The sequence below is a fragment of the Orycteropus afer genome, unplaced genomic scaffold (genome assembly GCF_000298275.1).
Source record: "Orycteropus afer afer isolate SDZICR_OR568_19922 unplaced genomic scaffold, OryAfe1.0 scaffold00240, whole genome shotgun sequence".
NCBI lineage: Eukaryota > Metazoa > Chordata > Mammalia > Tubulidentata > Orycteropodidae > Orycteropus > Orycteropus afer.
Window position 1 is genome coordinate 3,964,806 of NW_006921827.1, and position 18,945 is coordinate 3,983,750.

Genomic DNA, 18,945 nt, shown 5'->3' on the forward strand with positions numbered 1-18,945 from the left:
CAAAGTATATGTGAACTGCTGTATGGAAAGTGAATTTGCTCTGTAAATCTTCACCCAAAGCACAATAAATAAAAAATTAATTAATTAATTAATTAAAAAAAAAAAAAAAGACTGGGTAACAGAAGACATAAAAAAGGAAATTAAAAATTCCTCGAATCAAATGAGAATGAAATTACATGTACCAAATCTTTGGGATACAGTAAAAGCTGTGATCAGAAGCCAATTTATAGCAATAAATGCATACATGAAAGAAGAAAGAGCCAAAATAAACACCTTAAGCCAACATCTCTAACAATTAGAAAAAGCAGCAAAAAAAGCCTACAGTCACTAGAAGAAAAGAAATAATAAAGATTTGAGCAGAAATAAATGAGCAGAAACAGAAAATACAAAGACAACAGACAAAAATGAGCACGACTAGAAGTTGGTGCTTTGAAAAGATTAATACAACTGACAAACCACTGGCAAATTTAACAAAAGAAAAGAGGTAGAGAATACAAATAACATGAATAAGAAACGAATTGGGCGTCGTCACAACAGAACCAACAGAAATTGAAAGGATAATATCAGGACACTGTCAAGAACTCCAACAAATTTGTAAATCTAGAGGAAAAGGACAAATTTCAAAACATTCTACTTACCTAAACTAACACAGACTTAGGTGGAAATTTTGAACAAACCCTTAACAAAAGAAGAAACTGAACAGGTCATAAAAAAATTATCAACCAAAAAAAGTCCTGGCCCAGATGGTTTCACTGGAGAATTCTACCAAAAGTTCAAAGAACTGACACCAATCCTATTCAATCTATCCCAGAACACAGAAAAGGATGGAATCCTCCCAAATTCATTTTATGAAGCAAGCATAACCTTGATATCAAAACCAGGCAAAGACATCACTAAAAAGGACAACTACAGACCAATATCCCTCATGAATATAGATGCAAAAATCTTCAAAAAAAAATCCTAGCCAATAGACTCCAACAACATAAAAAAAATAATAATACATTATGGTAAAGTCAGGTTCATAACAGGTATCCAAGGATGGCTCAACATTAGAAACACAATCAACATCATCCATCACAAAAAATAAAGCAAAGAAGAACCACATGATCTTATGAGTCAATGCAGAAAACGCATTTGGTAAAATCCAACACCCATTCCTAATAAAAAACTCTCAGAAAAACAAGGAAAAAAAAAAGGACATTCCTCAACATAATAAAGAGCATATATGCAAAACCAACAGCCAACACTATTCTCAATGGAGAGAGACTGAAACCATTCCCCTTGAGAACAGGAACCAGAGAAGGATGCCCTCTATCACCACTTCTATTCAACATTGCATTGAAAGTCTTAGCCAAGGCAATAAGGCAAGAATGGGAAATCAAATTGCTCAGGAAGACATAAATCTATCCCAATTTGCTCATGGTATGATCCTATACATAGAAAATCCAAGAGATTCAGCAAAAAAACTACTGGAATTAACTGAGAGATTTAGCATAGTAGCGGGATACAAGATCAACATACAAAAATCAGCTGGATTCCTCTACACCACCAAAAAGATTGCTGAAAAGGAAATAAGGAAATCAATACCATTTACAATAGCTAAAAACAACAACAACAAAAATACTTGGAAATAAATTTCACTAGGGACACAAAAGACCTGTACAAAGAAAACTACAAAACCCTACTTCAAGAAACCATAGGACATCTACATAACTGGAGGAACATACCATGCTTGTGGATAGGATGACTGAACATTGTGAAAACACCAATACTACCCAAAGCAAGCTATACATTCAATGCAATCCCAATCCAGACCCCATCAGCATTCTTTAAGGATATGGAAAAAACAATCACTAATTTTATATGGAAAGGAGTAAGACTTTGGATAAGCAAAGCACTAGTGAAGAAGAAGAAGAATGTAGGAGGTCTCACAGTCCCGGATCTCATAGCCTACTGTACAGCTGAAGTAGTCAAAAGAGCCTAGTATTGGTACAGGCACACAGACCAAGGGAACAGAATTAAGAACCCAGACATGGATCCATTGACCTATGGTCAGCTGATTTTTGACAAAGGGCTGACATCCATTAACTAGGGAAGAGATGTCTCTTTACCAAATGGTGCTGGCAAAACTGTATATCCATTTGCAGAAAAATGAAACAAGATCTGTACCTCACACCATACACAAAAACTAACTTCACATAGATCAAAGACTTAAACGTGAAAGCTAAAACTATAAACTTTCTCAAGGAAAAAATCGGGGCAAATTTAGGGGCCCTAATTTGTGGGAGCTCTGGTAGCGTAGTGTCTAAGGCATTTGACTGCTAACTAGAAGGCTGGCGGTTCAAACCCAGCAGCCACTCCTTGGAAGGAAGATGAGGCAATCTACTTCCGTGTGATACTGCCTCGGAAACCCAAGAAGGGGTCTCTATGAGTTGGGTCCGACTCCATGGCACATAACAACAACAACAATTTGTGGTATAAATAGACGTCAAGCATAACCAAAAATGCACAAACAGCAGAAGAGAAACTAGATGAATGAGACCTTCTAAATTTTTATGTGCTTCCAAAGACTTCTCCAAAAGATTGAAAAGAGAATCTACAAAATGGGAAAAAATACTTGGCAGCAACATATCTGACAAGGGATTTATCTGTAAAATTTATAGAAAACTCCAACACCTCAACAACAAAAAAACAAACAATCCAATTCAAAGTGGGGCAGAAGACATGAATAACAGACTCTTCACCAAAGAGGATATTCAGGCAGCCAACAAACACATGAAGAAGTGTTCATGATCATTAGCCATTTGAGAGATGTAAATTGAAACAACAATGAGGTACCATGTGGACCCAGCGCTTTGCCCCAGCAAAGTTCAACAAAACACAAAGTAACAAATGCTAGTGAGAATGGGGAGAGACTGTGACTCTCATCCACTGCTGGTGACTGTAAAATGATATAACCACTGTGGAAAGAGGAGCTCTGGTAGTATAGTGCCTAAGGCACTTGACTGCTAAACAGAAGGTTGGCGGTTCAAACCCACCAGCCTCTCCTTGGAGGGAAGGTTGGGAAATGCTACTTCTGTAGTGATACTGCCTCAGAAACCCAAGGAGGAGTCACTATGAGTTGGGGCCGACTCGACAGTACAAAACAACAACAACTGTGGGAAGCAGTATGTGATTCCTTAAAAAGTTGGAATTAGAAATACCATTTGATCTGGCAATCCCGTTACTAGGTATATATCCTCAAGAAGTGAGCCAGGACAAGAACAGATATATGCATACCCATGTTCATCGCAGCACTATTTACAATAGCAAAAAGATGGAAACCACCTAGGTGCCCATCAACAGAAGAATGGATAACCAAACTATGGTACATACGCACAACGGAATACTATGTGACACTAAAGAATAATGTAGGATCTGCAAAACACTGCATAACATGGATGAACTTGGAGGATATTATAATGAGTGAAATAAGTCAATCACAGAAAGACAAATATTGTATTAGTCCGTTATTGTACAAAGTGAAGGAAAGGTTTATATATGGAAGGAAGCTTTCTTTGTTAGTTACCAAGGATGACAGGGGAGGGAAGGAAACAGTGTATTTAAAAAAAAAAAGAAAAAAAACCCAATATACTAATAAAGGCATTTTTTACAACACTGATTTTTTTAGATTAGTTATTTCATTCAAAAAGTATTAAGTATTACTGCAATATACTTTTCTGGGTGCTTGAAGACTCCGCCTTTAAATTTTATTTTAATACTGCTCATTACTAATTCATAAGGCTACAAGAAAACCAAAAAAAAACAGTGCTTCATTCTGTGCTATCCACCCTATTATTGCCAAGCTTGAATACATTGTCACAGCCACTGTGTAAATTCACTTTCTTAAGGGTCTTTCCTTTATTCATGGACCTTCTACTTTACCAAGCATGATATCCTTCTCCGGGGACTGGTTTCTTTTGACAACATGACTAAAATATGAGAGATGAATTTTAGCCATTCTCCTTTCTAAGGAGAATTCCTACTGTACTTCCTCAAGACAAATTTAGTTTGTTCTTCTAGAATTCCATAGTAAACTGAGTATTGTTTGCCAATACCACAACTCAAATGCATTACGTATGAGGCTACTGAAAATACCATGGAATGGGTCAGGTGCACCATACTGTTCAAAGTGACATCTTAGCTCTTTAACACTTTAGATGTGTTTTGCAGCAAATCTGCCCAATGCAATATGTTGTTTGATTTTCTGACTGCTGCTTCTATGGGCATTGACTGTGGATCCAAGTAAAATGAAATCCTTGACAATTTCAATCTTCTCTCCTTTTATCATGTTGCTTATTGGTCTAGTTGTGAGGATTTTTGTTTTCTTTATGCTGACGTGCAATCCATAGTGAAGGGTATCTCTGACTGTCATCAGGAAGGGCTTCCAGTCTCCACTTTCAGCAAGCAAGGCTGTGTCATCTGTGTAGCACACACTGTTCGTGAGTATTCCTCCACATAAGGATGCTGTGTTCTTCTTCATATAATCTAGCTTCTGAGATTATCTGCTCAGTATACAGAATGAATATGTATGGTGAAATGGCACAATCCTGATGCAAATCTTTCCCAATTTTAAACCATGCAGTATCCCCTTGTTCTGCTTGGATGACTGCCACTTAGTTGCAAAATTCTATCATGAGATCTCCAGCATTACTTATATAGCCAAGGGCTTATTTTCTAACTACTGATGCTTCTTTATTGTTTTCAACTTTTGCATTCTAACCATCAGTCATTATCAATACATCCTGTTTGCATATTTGGTCAATTTCAGACGGCAGGAGTTAGTAAAAATCTTCAATTTCTTCATCTTTCGTTTTAGTACTTGCTGTATAAATTTGAATTATTAGTCATATTAACTGGTCTTCATGGTGGGGAAAAAAAAAAACCTCACTGCCATCAAGTCCATTTCCGACTCACAGCAACTCCTCCTTGGGTTTCCAAGGCTGTATCTCTATGGAAGTAGGTTGCCCAATCTTCCTTCTGAGGAGTGGCTGTTGGGTTTGAACTGGTAGCCTTCTGCTTAGCAGTCAAATAACTTAGGTACCATGGCACCAGAGGTTCCGGTCTTCCTGGTAGGAGTATAGATTACTATAGGGTTGACTAACTTGCAGCACTAACCAAATAGCTAGAAAGCAGCAAAGACAGTAACCAGACCTCTGACTCTTACTGCTGTTTTGACCACTCTCAGCACATAACAACACACCAACAACATGCTGATCCTCTTTCATATGGTTTAAATCACTAATTTAATCTTTAGTAGAGATGGGAAAAATCTGGTCTACTTATTCTATTTATGAGCATTAAAGCACCTGTGAGATCTACTACATAACCTCAATATTCACTATTGCTTTAACTAACCTTCAAAATTATTTCAGAATTTAATTTCTTTAAAAAGAAAAACATTCATAACTTCAATTATAGTGTATAAGTCATATTGATACACTTGATGATAGTAGCTTTGATGTTGTATTCTTATCTTTTGATTCTTAAAAAATTTCAGTTCTTACAAGAAACATGATAAATTACTGACCAAATTTTTCTTTTCCTTCGGTAGGTTAACTGGTTCAAAAACAGAGATAACGTTTCCATAGGATGCTGCAATCTTTTAAGAAAGAAAAAAGAAAGAAAATGTATTATGGATATGTTAACTGTGGATCAAAAGAGTGAAAAGAAAAAAAAAATAGTACTTCTATTAACTATCCCCCCCTCCACACACACACAAATTTCATTCAGTGATACTTACGAATATTGGTTTTGGAAATAATCATATCCCACCATGATCAATTACTAGCTGTGTTACTAGCAAGTTAACCTCTCTAAACCTTAGTCTTCCTATCCTTGTGTATAGTATACATAATACGAATTCTTCATCAGATAAGCAATTTAACATGATTTAGAAATCATAGGGCTACTGCTTCACTATCCAGTTTTTAACAATGGATTCTTAGATATGACATCAAAAGCATCAGTAGCAAAAGACAAAATAGATAATGGGACTTCATAAAAATTAAAAATTGTTCATCAAAGGACTTTATCAACAATGTGAAGAGACAATCTACAGCTTGGGAGAGAAATTTGGGGAACTGTATAGTTAATAGAGGTTTAATATCCAGAATATATAAAGAATTCCTACAATCTAACTATACAAACAATTCAATTGAAAATGGGCAAAAGACTTGAATAGGCATTTAATCAAAGAGGATATACAAATGGCCAATAAGCACATGACAAGATGCTCAATATCATTAGTCATAAAAAAAAAAACCCACTGCCATCGAGTCAATTCTGACTCATAGTGACCTCCTCTGGGTTTCCAAGGCAGTAAAGCTTTATGGAAGTAGATTTCCTGGTTTTCCTTCTGCAGAGTGGCTGCTGCACCATAAAACCTCAATGAGATATCACTTGACAGCCACTAGAATGATTAATCACCAATTTTTACATATAAAATTCAGTGACATTGAATACATTCATCAATGCCAATTAAGGAGCCCTGGTGGCACAGTGCAGTGCCTAAAGACATTTGACTGGTACCAGAAGGTTGGCAGTTCAAACCCACCAGCCACTCCATGGAAGGAAGATGGAGCAATCTACTTCCATAAAGATTTGCTACCTCAGAAACCCAGTGGGGGTCACTGTGAGTCAGAATCCATTTAATGGCAGTGAGTTTGGTTTGCATTTAGAGTGACTATAATCCGAAAAGTGAAAAATAACAGGTGTTGGTGAGGATGTGATGAAACTAGAACCCTCATCATTGCTGGTGGAACTAAAAAATGGTATAGTTGCTGTGGAAAGTAGTTTGGCAGTTCCTCAGAAAGTTAAACACTGAACCCTATGACTCAGCAATCCCAATCCTAGGTACCGAAAGCAGTAACAAACAGAAACCTTTATATCATTGTTCAATGCAACACTATTCACAATAGCCAAAAAATGAAAACAAGCTAAATGTTCATCAACAGATGAATGGATAAACAAAATGTGGTACATGACAGTGGGGTATTACTTTGCCATAAAGAGAAATGAAATCCTGATACATGCTACAATATGGATGAACCTTGGAAACATTATGCTGAGTAAAATAAGTCACAAAAGAACAAATATTGTAAGATTTCACTTATATGAAATTGGCAAACATATAGAGACTAAAGCGTATTAGTGGTTACCAGAGGCAAAAGGGAGAGGAAAAGGAGGAATTATTGCTTAAGGGGCACTGAGTTCCTGTTAATGGTAGTGGAATAATTTGGAAAGGATCGTGGTAATCGCTGCACAATATGAAGAATGTAATCAATATCACTGAATTATATATCTAAAACCTGTTGAACTGGCAAATTTTATATGTATTTTTACCACAATCAAAAAAATATGGATTTGCAAATGAGGTTTCAGGTTAACCATTCTCAAAGTTAACAATATTGTAGATCATCTTCAGTTGCAGAATGTAAATAATGAATAATTAAGATCTTATACTTGTAAAGACCTTTACATCTTACACAGTACTTTTCCTATAAAATTTAAATTACCTCAATTCTTTAAGCTAGATGCAGGCAGTTATTATTATTCCAATTTCGTGTAAAAGAAAAACCATATAATCTTGCCAAATTTCATCTAAACTAAAGAAAATGGTAGCCAAATTATTTTATTTACTCAGCATAGTGCATAAGACAATTCAGGTTATCTATATATGCACACATACTGTATATAGCATTCAGGCTATATATATGAATACATGCACGCAAACGAGCTCTGGTAGCACAGTGCCTAAGGCATTTGACTGCTAATCAGAAGATTGGTGGTTCAAATCTACCAGCCACTCCACAGAAAGCAGACTGGGCGATCCATAAAGATTTACTGCCCCAGAAACCCAATGGGGATCGCTATGAGTCAGCATTGACTCAATGGCAGTGGGTTTGGTTTGGTTTTGGGTATGATTATAATTGCCTATTCAGAAGGAAGATGGGGCTTCCATAGAGATACTGCCTTGGAAACCCAAAGAGGGGTTGCTATGAGTTGGGTGCGACTCGATGGCACATAACAACAACAATAATAATTGCCTATCTCTTACTTTTTAACTAAAGCTGCTTTCTTTTGTATATCTGACATTCTGACTAGTTTTGAATCTTCAGTTTTCTCTTACAAGATCTCATAGTAAGTAAAATTTCAAATATACTATCAATACTTTCTTCTCAAAATTTGGGGAAAAGCTTCAGAAGCAAGTTTACACTATCTTCTATATTTCCAAAGGGAGAAAAGAACATTTTTGGCTCTATTCTATTTGAATAGATCAAATCTGGACCTAGCAGCCTAATTTACACCATTGTCTACCACTGCATCTTTCCAATCACCAAGGTTATTTGTCAGAGTAGCTTCCCTTCTAAGCTTCCCTTCTGAAATTTGGAAAGGAAAACACTCCTAAAGCATAAGAATATTTGTAAAATCAGAATATTTTTCCAATAAAAGATATCTAAAGTGCTCTTTAGATTAGTTCTGAGAAGTGCTCTGTTTATTCACCAAAGTTAGAGGTATACAAGTAAAAAAGAACAGTCAGAAAATTCGAACCATCAGAACTCATGCTAAATAAAGCACATGACAGTCAGACCTAAAAAAGTCAGCTAGGATTTGATCACAGCTACAAAGCCATAAGAACATCAAGTTATGAAGAAAAACTTACAACCTGAATTTTCTTGGTCAAGAACTACATTTAAATGCTAACTAACATGTAATATTAGGCATGGTATACAGGATCTATAAAACAAAGGAGCAATTAATTATGTTTCTATTTTCATAATGTTTAAGGAAGCCAACACTGTAATTTTCCCATAAAATGGAATATAGTTTCCCAATAAAGGACTGAAAGAATACATGAAGGAAACCTGCTTGGCCAAGATGTGGAGCTCTGTGAAGATTCTGAAGCAAACATATGTAAAGGTCCTAAAGTAGAAAAAACTCATGTTTAAGGAATTTTTTAAAAGGTGCTATGGCTAAGCCAAATACCCTAAGGGAGTGAGTCACTGGGCCCATAGGCTCAGGACCATGGTTTCAGGGGACATCAAGCTCAACTGATGTAACATACTACATGAAAACATTGTTCTACATCTTGCTTTGGTGAGTAGCAACTGGGGGTCTTAAAGCTTGATAGCAGCCATCTAAGATGTAACAATTGGACTCTCTTCATCCAGAGCAAAGAAAGACTGAAGAAAACCAAAGATGCATGGAAACAACTAGTCCAAGGGACTAGTGTACCATGAGAACCTCAGCCTACATCACCCTGAGACTAGAAGAATTAGATGGTACATGGCTGACCACTGTCAACCACTCAGAAACGAGTCAAAATAGGAGGTCCTAGATAGAGTGGGAGTAAAATGTGGAACAAAATTCAGTATTGTACAAAAGACCAGGCTTACTGATCTAATAAACACTGGTGAAACCCCTGAGACTTTAGCCTCTAGTTACCCTTAGGGTCTGGAATTGAACTCACTCCCATGGCTTCCAGTCAAACAACAGACAGGCACATAAGGTTAACATTTACACCAGAGAGGTACATTCCTTAGAACAATCAACCATGGGAGATCAGAGGGCAGTATTTGCACAGGGAGATAGCTCAGAAGGTAGGCATGCATAGGAAAGAATAACACAGGCAAAAAGGTAACCACAGGGAGGAAGTGGAAAGAGAGCTTTTATATTATGGGGGTTGCAATCAATGTCATGAAACAAAATGTATATGAAATATTGTATGAAAAATGTGAACTTTCACCCAAATCGTAATTAAAAAAAAAAGCACTGTGGCTAAAATAAAGAGCTCTGGTGGTGTTGAGGTTAAGGCACTGGGCTGCTAACCAAAAAGTCGATGGTTCGAATCCACCCGCTGCTCTGTGGGAGAAAGATGAGGCAATTAACGTCTATAAAGATTTACATCCTTGGAAACCCAATGGAGTCGCTATGAGTGAGAATCAACTCGATGGCAGTGAGTTTTTGGTGGATGACACAGCAGCTCTGGCGCTGCTGGGGCTAAAGCATTGGGCTGCTAACTAAAAAGTTGGCAGTTCAAACCTATCAGACACTCTATGGGACAAAGATGAGGCACTCTATATCTGTTGAGATTTATAGTGTTAGAAAAACTATGGGGCAGTTATAGTCTGTCCTATACGGTTCCTATGAGTCAGAATTGACTCAATGGCAATGGGTTGGTGGCTAAAATAGTGAGGTGTCATAGAAATGGCTGAATATAAGGATGGAGAGAGAGGTAATAGGTCAGAATCCTCATGAAGGCCATATGAAGGAATCCAGATTTTATTTTAAAAGAAATGAGGAGTCATTAAAGGTTGTAAGGTCAGTTTATGTCTCTGTATAGACCAATTGAGAACAAGATCACCCTTATTTCTGTATGAAGAATAAATGAATAAATTCTATTAGAAGTAGAAGACAAGTTAGGAGGCTACTATAGCACTACAGGTGATTATGACAATGGCAAAGACCAATGTGGCGGCCACAGAAATGGAAAGAATTAAACAGATTCATGATAGACCAAAAGTGCCTACCTTTGATGAAGGGTGAAAAAAGGTCTTATGACTAGCTCACATACTAGATAAGTAGTAAGCATATGTTTTTGTCCACATTCTGTAAGCGTACAGTTAATTTAAAAAAAATAAAATTTAGATGTATTCCATTGAGAATTTCCCAAGGAGTACATTTTTAAAATATTCTATTTCACTGAGTACTCTTTAAATCTAGCGACCCCTCCTTGGGTTTCCGAGGCAGTATCACTACGGAAGTAGATTGCCCCATCTTCCTTCCTCGGACTCGATGGCACACAACAACAACAACAAACTTTAAATCAATGAAACATACCCATCTTTCTCTTGTTCTGCTCTACAAGGTAGCTAATTACTAGAGTTTGAGTGAGTCACAAATTAATAACATTAAAATACCAGAAGATAGACAGCCAGCCAGAAAGATGAAGGAAGAAAGGAATGAAGGAAGGTGGCAGGGGGAGAAGAAAAGAAGGAAAAAAATCAGAGATAGAAATAAGAACATATAATCTAGTGAAGGAGGATAAGAGATGAGAATATAATATACAAATGAGGGGGGAAACTTTTAGTGGATATATTTTCAAATGTTCTGAAAAATTCTTAGGATGTAGGTATCACCTGCACTGAGCTGATCCAGAATCATACTCCAGAGTTGGGAGGAAGTGTTTAGTTTGTGCCTTTAAATATGCGTAGGATTTCAAAAGACAATGAATATTCAATTGCAGGAATAGAGAATAGTATGAACACAGGTGTAAAGACAAAAAGATGTGACATAATGTACAAAAAACTAAAAAGGCACATTTGGGCCATATTATGCAGGGCCTCATGCCAAGGTGAACAATTTTAACTTTTCCAAGGTAATGGAAATCTAAGAATGTCTTAAAACAAAGGAATAACAAAGTTTCTCAAGGAAGTTAAACCAGTGGTAGTACAAACTGAAACAAAGTATGAAAAAAATACTGGTACCTATGGTGTCGAGACGCATTTCTTTCTTAAAAGCAATAAGAAGTACTCATGTGACAAAGGAAATTTTCCTTTTATTATCTGGAATACTAAAAAGTAGAGTTTGGCCAGGATGCATTCCCTGGGGCTCACACTCAGGTCCTAAACCCAAGGCCAAGGACAGAGAAGACAGAGACTTTCCTGCACAGTACACTATGCTAATCTATATAGATAAAGCCACTGGCAAGAACATTTCACCCAGCAGCAATGCTGGAAAATTGCCCAGATATCAATTCCTGGATGAGTAATGACAGAGTCAGAGAGAACAAGTGGGTCAGCTTCTCAAAGATTCCAGTACTCTCAGGTTCTTTTTGACCAGGAACCTCAACATCTTCACTGACAAACTAAGGACAATGTGGGTCATGCCAGCATGCGTATGGCTTCAGGCCCCCTAGACAGGCAATGAATGTACCAGACCTACAAACAGAAGCCTCTCTTGTGGTCTGTGCTATGATGGTGGCCTCTCCTTGCCCTGTGTTACACTCTAGTTGTAAGTCAGCACTCTCATCAATCCATATCATGTTTATCAATGTTACTCACAACTGGACCCCCAAGGGCTGGGGCACATGGACGCTATCAGTAAATATTTGCATAAATGAATGAATGAAAAGTAAGATCTACCCAACTATGCTACCAGTGGGATAAATGGATCCATCATCCATGGAGAATGTTAAAGCAGCTGTGGTTACTCTGAATGGGGACTACAGAGTAGGTGAAAGATGAAAGAACATGACATTTGAGTATCACTTTTTTAAGGAAAGTATTCAGGCAGGGTTCCCCAAACACAGGTTTTGAGTGCAGGTGTTTGACTGGGCAAGTGATGAGGGCAGCACCACCAGAAAAGTGGGGAGGTCAGACAGAGTAGGGAAGGGAGACAATGCAGTGTGCATGAATAAACAGATCAGTGCTTTCAGGAAGAAAAAAAAAGTAGAGTTTGCGGAAAAAACTTAGGGAGATACCCATTTTATCCTGGCCATGAACACAGGGCTTTTGGTAAGCAGGTCATTTCCCATAAACATCACCATTGCTCTTAACTATTATAAAACCAACTGACTTCATCTTAAACTGGACTATCATGTAGTCTAAATAATTGCCATTGAGTCAATTCAGATTTGTGAAGACTCCACGTGTGAAAGAGCAGACTGTGCTCCACTGGATTTTCAGTGGCTGATTTTTCTGAAGTGATTACCAGACCTTTCTTTCAAGGTGCCTTTTGGTCAACTCAAACCTCAAAACTTGCAGTTAGCAGCCAAGCTCCTTAATTTTTTTCACCACCCAAGGACTCCTGTCATGCAGTCTCGACTACACACAAAATGGTAGCTCTCGCTGGATGTTATTAAATTAGATTTCTAACATTAACTAGCCTCATGTGAGTGTGGATGGTATAAACTAATTTTTAAATAATAGTCAAGATTACAGAACTGCAGAGCTAGGAAATTAAAAAAAAAAAAAAAAAGTAGTCTCATGGATTTTTAGCCTCCCTAACAAAGATAATTTTTGTAGTATACTATGAAGTAACAAAAGGCTTAAACAAAAGGAAAGATACATGAGGGGCATTTGGGTAACTACCCTAAAGGGAAGGGACATTTAGGTAACAAAAAGAACATTAGTCCAACAAACAGATAAAGACTGTAAGAGTATCTTTTCCCCATGAATATCTTTAAACTAGGTCTCAAGCAGTAACTTCTCTGATTGACAGGTTGATCAGAAATGAGGATTCGATTTAAAAAAAAAAAAAATTGGTTCCACAGTCTCTTAATGATCATTTTGATTCCTCACACAAAATATTCTAATGAATCATGTAGTCAAACAATATATTTAAATATCTGGGGGCGGGAGGAATTAGTAAATTTACAAAGTTGGATTCAGTCCAGCTACAACTATCCCTGGATCTGGTCATCTATGCCTATAGGATGCTATTTCAATCTATACTCTACTGACATTTAGTTATGACTCTCCAAATTCTGGTACTATATAGAAAACTGTATTTAACCTGATACAAAAGAATTATATGACTTGCTTTTGTTTGTGCTATTTTACTTTTAAGATTAATTTATTACTTTTCACATGCAAAGAGAAATACACTTTTAATTTTTCTTATAGACTTGAAATACATGTAAAAAATTATAGATTTATAAGAGTTCATCTTCATTTCAGTATAAAGCTTGTCCAGAAGTTACAAGATAATTATACTTACAGACAAAAAAATTACTCTACGAAATGATTTTTAATCAGAAATTTCTTTGTAAGTAATATGAAGATTTGCAGTCTTTCTTTGCCTCAATCCAATCAATTTTTAAATATGTAACAAGCCTTAGAGATCTCTTCTATAGGTAATAAGCACTGTATTTCTCTCGCAACTCTTAGAGAAGAAACAATGACAAGATTATGCTGCACTTTAAAATTATGTAAGAACAGAATTTCTGAGACTCTAAAACACAGAGCCAAAGTAATCTGTAGCTATACTGTCCTTGAAACAAAGCAAGTGTCTAATTCAATAGGAAATACATACTTCAGAGATTATCTTGACAAAAAACATATTCAAAACACATTTGCACATTATCGTAAGACCACAAACCTTGCCTTGTTGCACTGAACAGTCTACACATCCCACTTGAATATTTCCATGTTGAGCTCCTGGGATTATCTGTAATCTTTCAAAATCACTTCCCAGTATTACAATGTCACATCCAGATGCATAAGCCTTAAAAAAAATAAATAAATAAAACTGTGATAAAATTGTCAGGGAAATATTTATCATTTAGAATACTAGCTTTAAATATTATACTAAAAGACCACTTTGAAATTCTTTTAAATATGCATATATTAAATATATATATACACAGTATTTGGACATTCTTCCCTTACCTCCCATATATGATCCATCAGCAAATTCTCTAAGTCCTACATACAAAACATATACTAATTCTGACCAATAGTTTCCCAATGCACTTGGAATAAAATTTCAACTCCTTACCATGATCAAGGGAGCTCTGGTAGCATAGTGCCTAAGGCACTTGACAGCTAACCAGAAGGCTGGCGGTTCAAACCCACCAGTCACTCCTCGGAAGGAAGATAGGGCAATCTACTTCCGTAGTGATACTGCCTCAGAAACCCAAGGAGGGGTCGTTATGAGTCGGGTCTCACTCAACAGCACATAACAACAACAAAACAACAACCATGATCAAGGTTCTGTTTGACTATCCTCCTTCTCCAACCCTATCTCAGGCTACTCCTTCCCTCTTTCCTTCCCTCAATTGCCTCCTGTCCCTCATATTGTCCTTCTTTTTGTTCCCTGGGCATATTAATCTCTCTTTCTACCTCACAGTGGTTCATCTGCCCTTTATCTGCCTGGACTTTGCCTGGCTAGCTTCTTATTAACATTCAGGTCTCAGTTTCCCAACCACTCTCCCTCTCCTGTTACTCTTTATCATATTACTGTTTATTCTTTTCATAGGTATATCATAATCTGTCAATGTCATGCTTAATGTCCATTTCCATTACTGGAATTTAAGTTCAAAGAGAGTAGGGTTCAAGTTTATCTTGTTCTCTGTTCTAGCCCTAATTCTAACAGAGGGCCTGGCACACAGGTGGTGCTTTATATATACCAATGGAATAAGTGAAGTATTTAATTTTACAATAACCACCATTCCTAAACAAATAAAAGGGTATATAGAGTTCATGGCTTGTTGGAAAACATTTTGTTGTTCTTTTTAAATTCATCATAATCAGCAGAATTCTTCCAGATAGAATTCTCTTTCCGTGTCTTTTTCTCCACCTTCTTTGACCATAGAAATATCCTCCATCACAGGGTACATAACTGTCCTCCTAGTACTCACATATAACAGGCTGCATGGCATGCAATGTAACACTGTGATGATAAAATATCATTCACAAAATGTTTTCCATCCTGAGAAGTTCTTCAGCTACAGTTTCAAATAACTCTTTACTTTCTCATCACTCTGCATACACACCTTACTTAATGTAAAAAATATATAGTTAGTATTTACTTTATGATATTCATTCTTATCAAAACAAAAATGGTTCTGAACTACACTATCAACAAAAATTAGAAAATAATTTAAGAGAACATACACATAAATTTGCTCATCTTATCGGCAAGAAAACTGAGGCCCAATTAGGCTAAAATAAATCCTTTGTGGCACAGTGGGCTTGAAAACCCTGACTCTTAATTCTTGGTCTAGTGCTATTTCCAGAGCACCAACAGGCCTTCCCTAGTTAAGAATGGTTGCCTGGAATTATCCCCAAGAGAAATTAGAAATAATCAATTCTGGTTTCATTAGTGTCACACAGTGGAAAATGTGGCTTGGTAAAAAAAGAAAAATCTCATGATGGTCTGTACTCTTATATAAATACCCACAATAGGATCATAAGACTTATCACAAGTCTATTAGCAAGAATAAATTCCAAAAGTATTTTTTTAAAAAATTGTCTTTCATTTTATTTATCTTAGTAACTGATTTTATCTTTGATATTAAATTTTGATAAAATACTGATTGTCACCATTACAAAATATTAAGTGTTAAATTTCACATGTTTCCAATTTAGATTTCACTAACTGGGATATATAAATAATCCCATGTTTTCAGAACTTGACCTTCCTTTTTTGATACCTTAGATAATCTACCTACTTTCAGATACTGTGTTGCAACTATTTTTGTCAAACACTGCATTAAATCTATCATCCTGAATTATCTCTCAATTAATCTTGAATCAGCACATACAAAATGAGAATATGATGCAACACATACTAACATTTTTAAGTTAAGAAATACAAAGTTATCGCAAAACTGAACACTTAAACCTATAGAAGAGAAGATGCTAACTCAAAATGCAGTTAACTCTTGATTGATCAGAGTCTCCAATCCAGTTCTGGGTTACCTTGTGCTTTTGCTACTGTTGTTCTTTATATTTTAACTTTCATTCAGTGACAATACTAGAATTTGCAAAGCTCTCTCTAGTTTTGGTAAATTATAAATCAGATGAAAATTGATCTTCATTTGGAATATAAAAGATTGTAATTTTTTCTCCCTCATTCAGTCTTCACTTTTTTTTCTCTCAGTCATAACTAGTGGATAGCAATAAACTACTTAATGGTACACATATACATATACACAAGATGTATGCACACAAACTGTATTCCACACTTCCTGAGTTGATGACTATGCTTATAATAAAGCATATATATATCCACAAGCCACTCCTCGGAAGGAAGATGGGGCAATCTACTTCCGTAGTGATACTGCCTCGGAAACCCAAGAAGGGGTCGCTATGAGTCGGGTCCGACTCGATGGCACATAACAACAACAACAACAATGAAATAAAATATAGGGGCTTATAATAAAGACCCTCTGGTTTTCTTGACTACGGAATTTTAAATTTTATAATTTGACTGTAATTAAATATAGGAGGCAATGATGACTTAAACCATATTTTTCTATTTCTCAGTCATTTTAAACAACTTTTAACTGTTTCCTTAAAAATCCTGCTGTGAATGGAATACGGCTGAATAAACAATGATATGTGCACACAATACAGTATTATCATAATAAAAAGAGTGAGAAAGATTATCTTTGAACTGACACAGAGTGATTTCTAGGAAATATTATATTAAATGTGTGTGTGTATGGGATGGAGAGGCAAACCACAAAGTCCATAGAAGTTACTCTTTGTGTAAGGAACAAGGAAAATAAGGTAACATACATATATCTGTTTATAATTACACTAGAAGGACAACACAATTACACAAGAAGGACAACCAGGAAACAAAGTTTGTTATCTGCAAAGGGTGGAGGGGAATGGAGTAGAAGGGATACAGGGAGGCGTGTCACTTCTAACTTTTTGTATATGACTTTTGAAAGCATATTAATATTATATATACTCAAAAAATGAAGTTAAATCAGTAATGGGATGGGGAACCTAAAACTGAAAGCAAAGTGAAGCAAATGAACTAATTGTATTTCAAACGAATATCCTGAAAGGAAGGGAGAGAGGAAGAAAGGAATAAACACAGATTTGGACCATATACTTTCAGTCTTGGGCAGGGTGAGAACTCTTTAGTAGGTCTGTTTATTAGAATGGTATTGACAATGCAATTCTAAAGCTACTGTAGATGTGTTATGGGATTGAGCAAATGAGCCAAGGTTCTCACTTTGTTGTAAGGAACATAAAGATACAGAGCAGAGGAAGGCACAAAAGAGCCAGGCAGAGTTGTACTGGAATTGGAAAAACTGAAGTGTACTCATGCTTCCCAAAATATGCATATTTTAAATGTTTATGTGTGCATGTGTATATATGTACTGTATGTTATATGCATATACATGTGTTTATTTGCTAGATGTGTCTGCTGAAAGAGTCAAGAAGCAAAGATATCCTAGTAACACTGAGCACATCCAGTACTTTGACTTTGGTCTCTATTTCATTCTCCACTAATGGTTATCTAGGATCCTCAAAAACAGCTAATTACAGAGCAAGAGAAGGGCAGCGACAATGAGAATATGGAACATCTTGTCACTCAGAAAGAAAAGAATGCTAAAAAACAAAAATAACAAAATAACAAAATGAAAAAACAGGCAAGAATCATTAGTGGATGCTCAATACAGGGGAAAACTTTGATGTGGATCAAGATATTTGCATAGGCTTAAAGTGTTTTTCTGTACACTGCTTATTAGTTGAATGGGGCAAAAAAAAAAAAAAATCCGTTATACAGTGGAGAAATTGGGCAACACCTTGACATGTAATTAAAATGAGCATCACTAATGAAGGACATTTAAGTATCATGTGCCCCCAAATGTGATATGCAGAAGACAACAAGTCATCTACATGGAGTTGTGGCCAAGTATGCATGACTTTGACATAATCAAGAGGAAACATCAGAAAAATACAAAATGACAAAAGTTCTATTGTTAAAAAGAGAGAGAAGTCCACATACCAAAAATATTAAGTTGGACCTATAACTCTCACCATGTAAGAAGACTGATTCAAACCATTCAATGACCTAAATGTGAGAATTCAAACCATAAAACTCTTAGAAAAACACATAGGCGTAAAGGTATAGGACCTTATTTTTGACTAAGGATTCTTAGATATTATATGAGCAATTCAGACATTGCATAAGCAATAAAAGAGGAAACAGATAAACTGGACTTCATCAGAATTAAAAAATTTTATGCATCATAGGATTTTATTAACAATATGAAGAGACAAACTAGATAACGGGAGAAAATATTTGTTAAGCATATGTCTATGACGGCAGTGAGTTTGTTTTGCTTTTTTAACTACGTCTATTGAGCCCTGTTTCAGTGCCTATGCTTAAACTGCCCCCTGGCTGAAGAGTGTTCAGCCAGGGGGCAGTTTAAGC

The 18,945-nt window shown here is 36.2% G+C and overlaps 1 protein-coding gene across 1 annotated transcript in view; it reads right to left on the reverse strand.

Annotated features, from left to right (window-relative positions):
* Window positions 1-18,945, reverse strand: part of DMXL1 (Dmx like 1) — a 302,187-nt gene that overhangs the window by 227,161 nt on the left and 56,081 nt on the right. The window contains exons 2-3 of the mRNA XM_007949162.2: window positions 14,143-14,268; window positions 5,570-5,641 (exon numbers count right to left, since the gene is read on the reverse strand). Of these exons, the coding sequence (XP_007947353.1) occupies window positions 5,570-5,641; window positions 14,143-14,268 (198 nt within the window). The remainder of the gene's footprint in view (window positions 1-5,569; window positions 5,642-14,142; window positions 14,269-18,945) is intronic.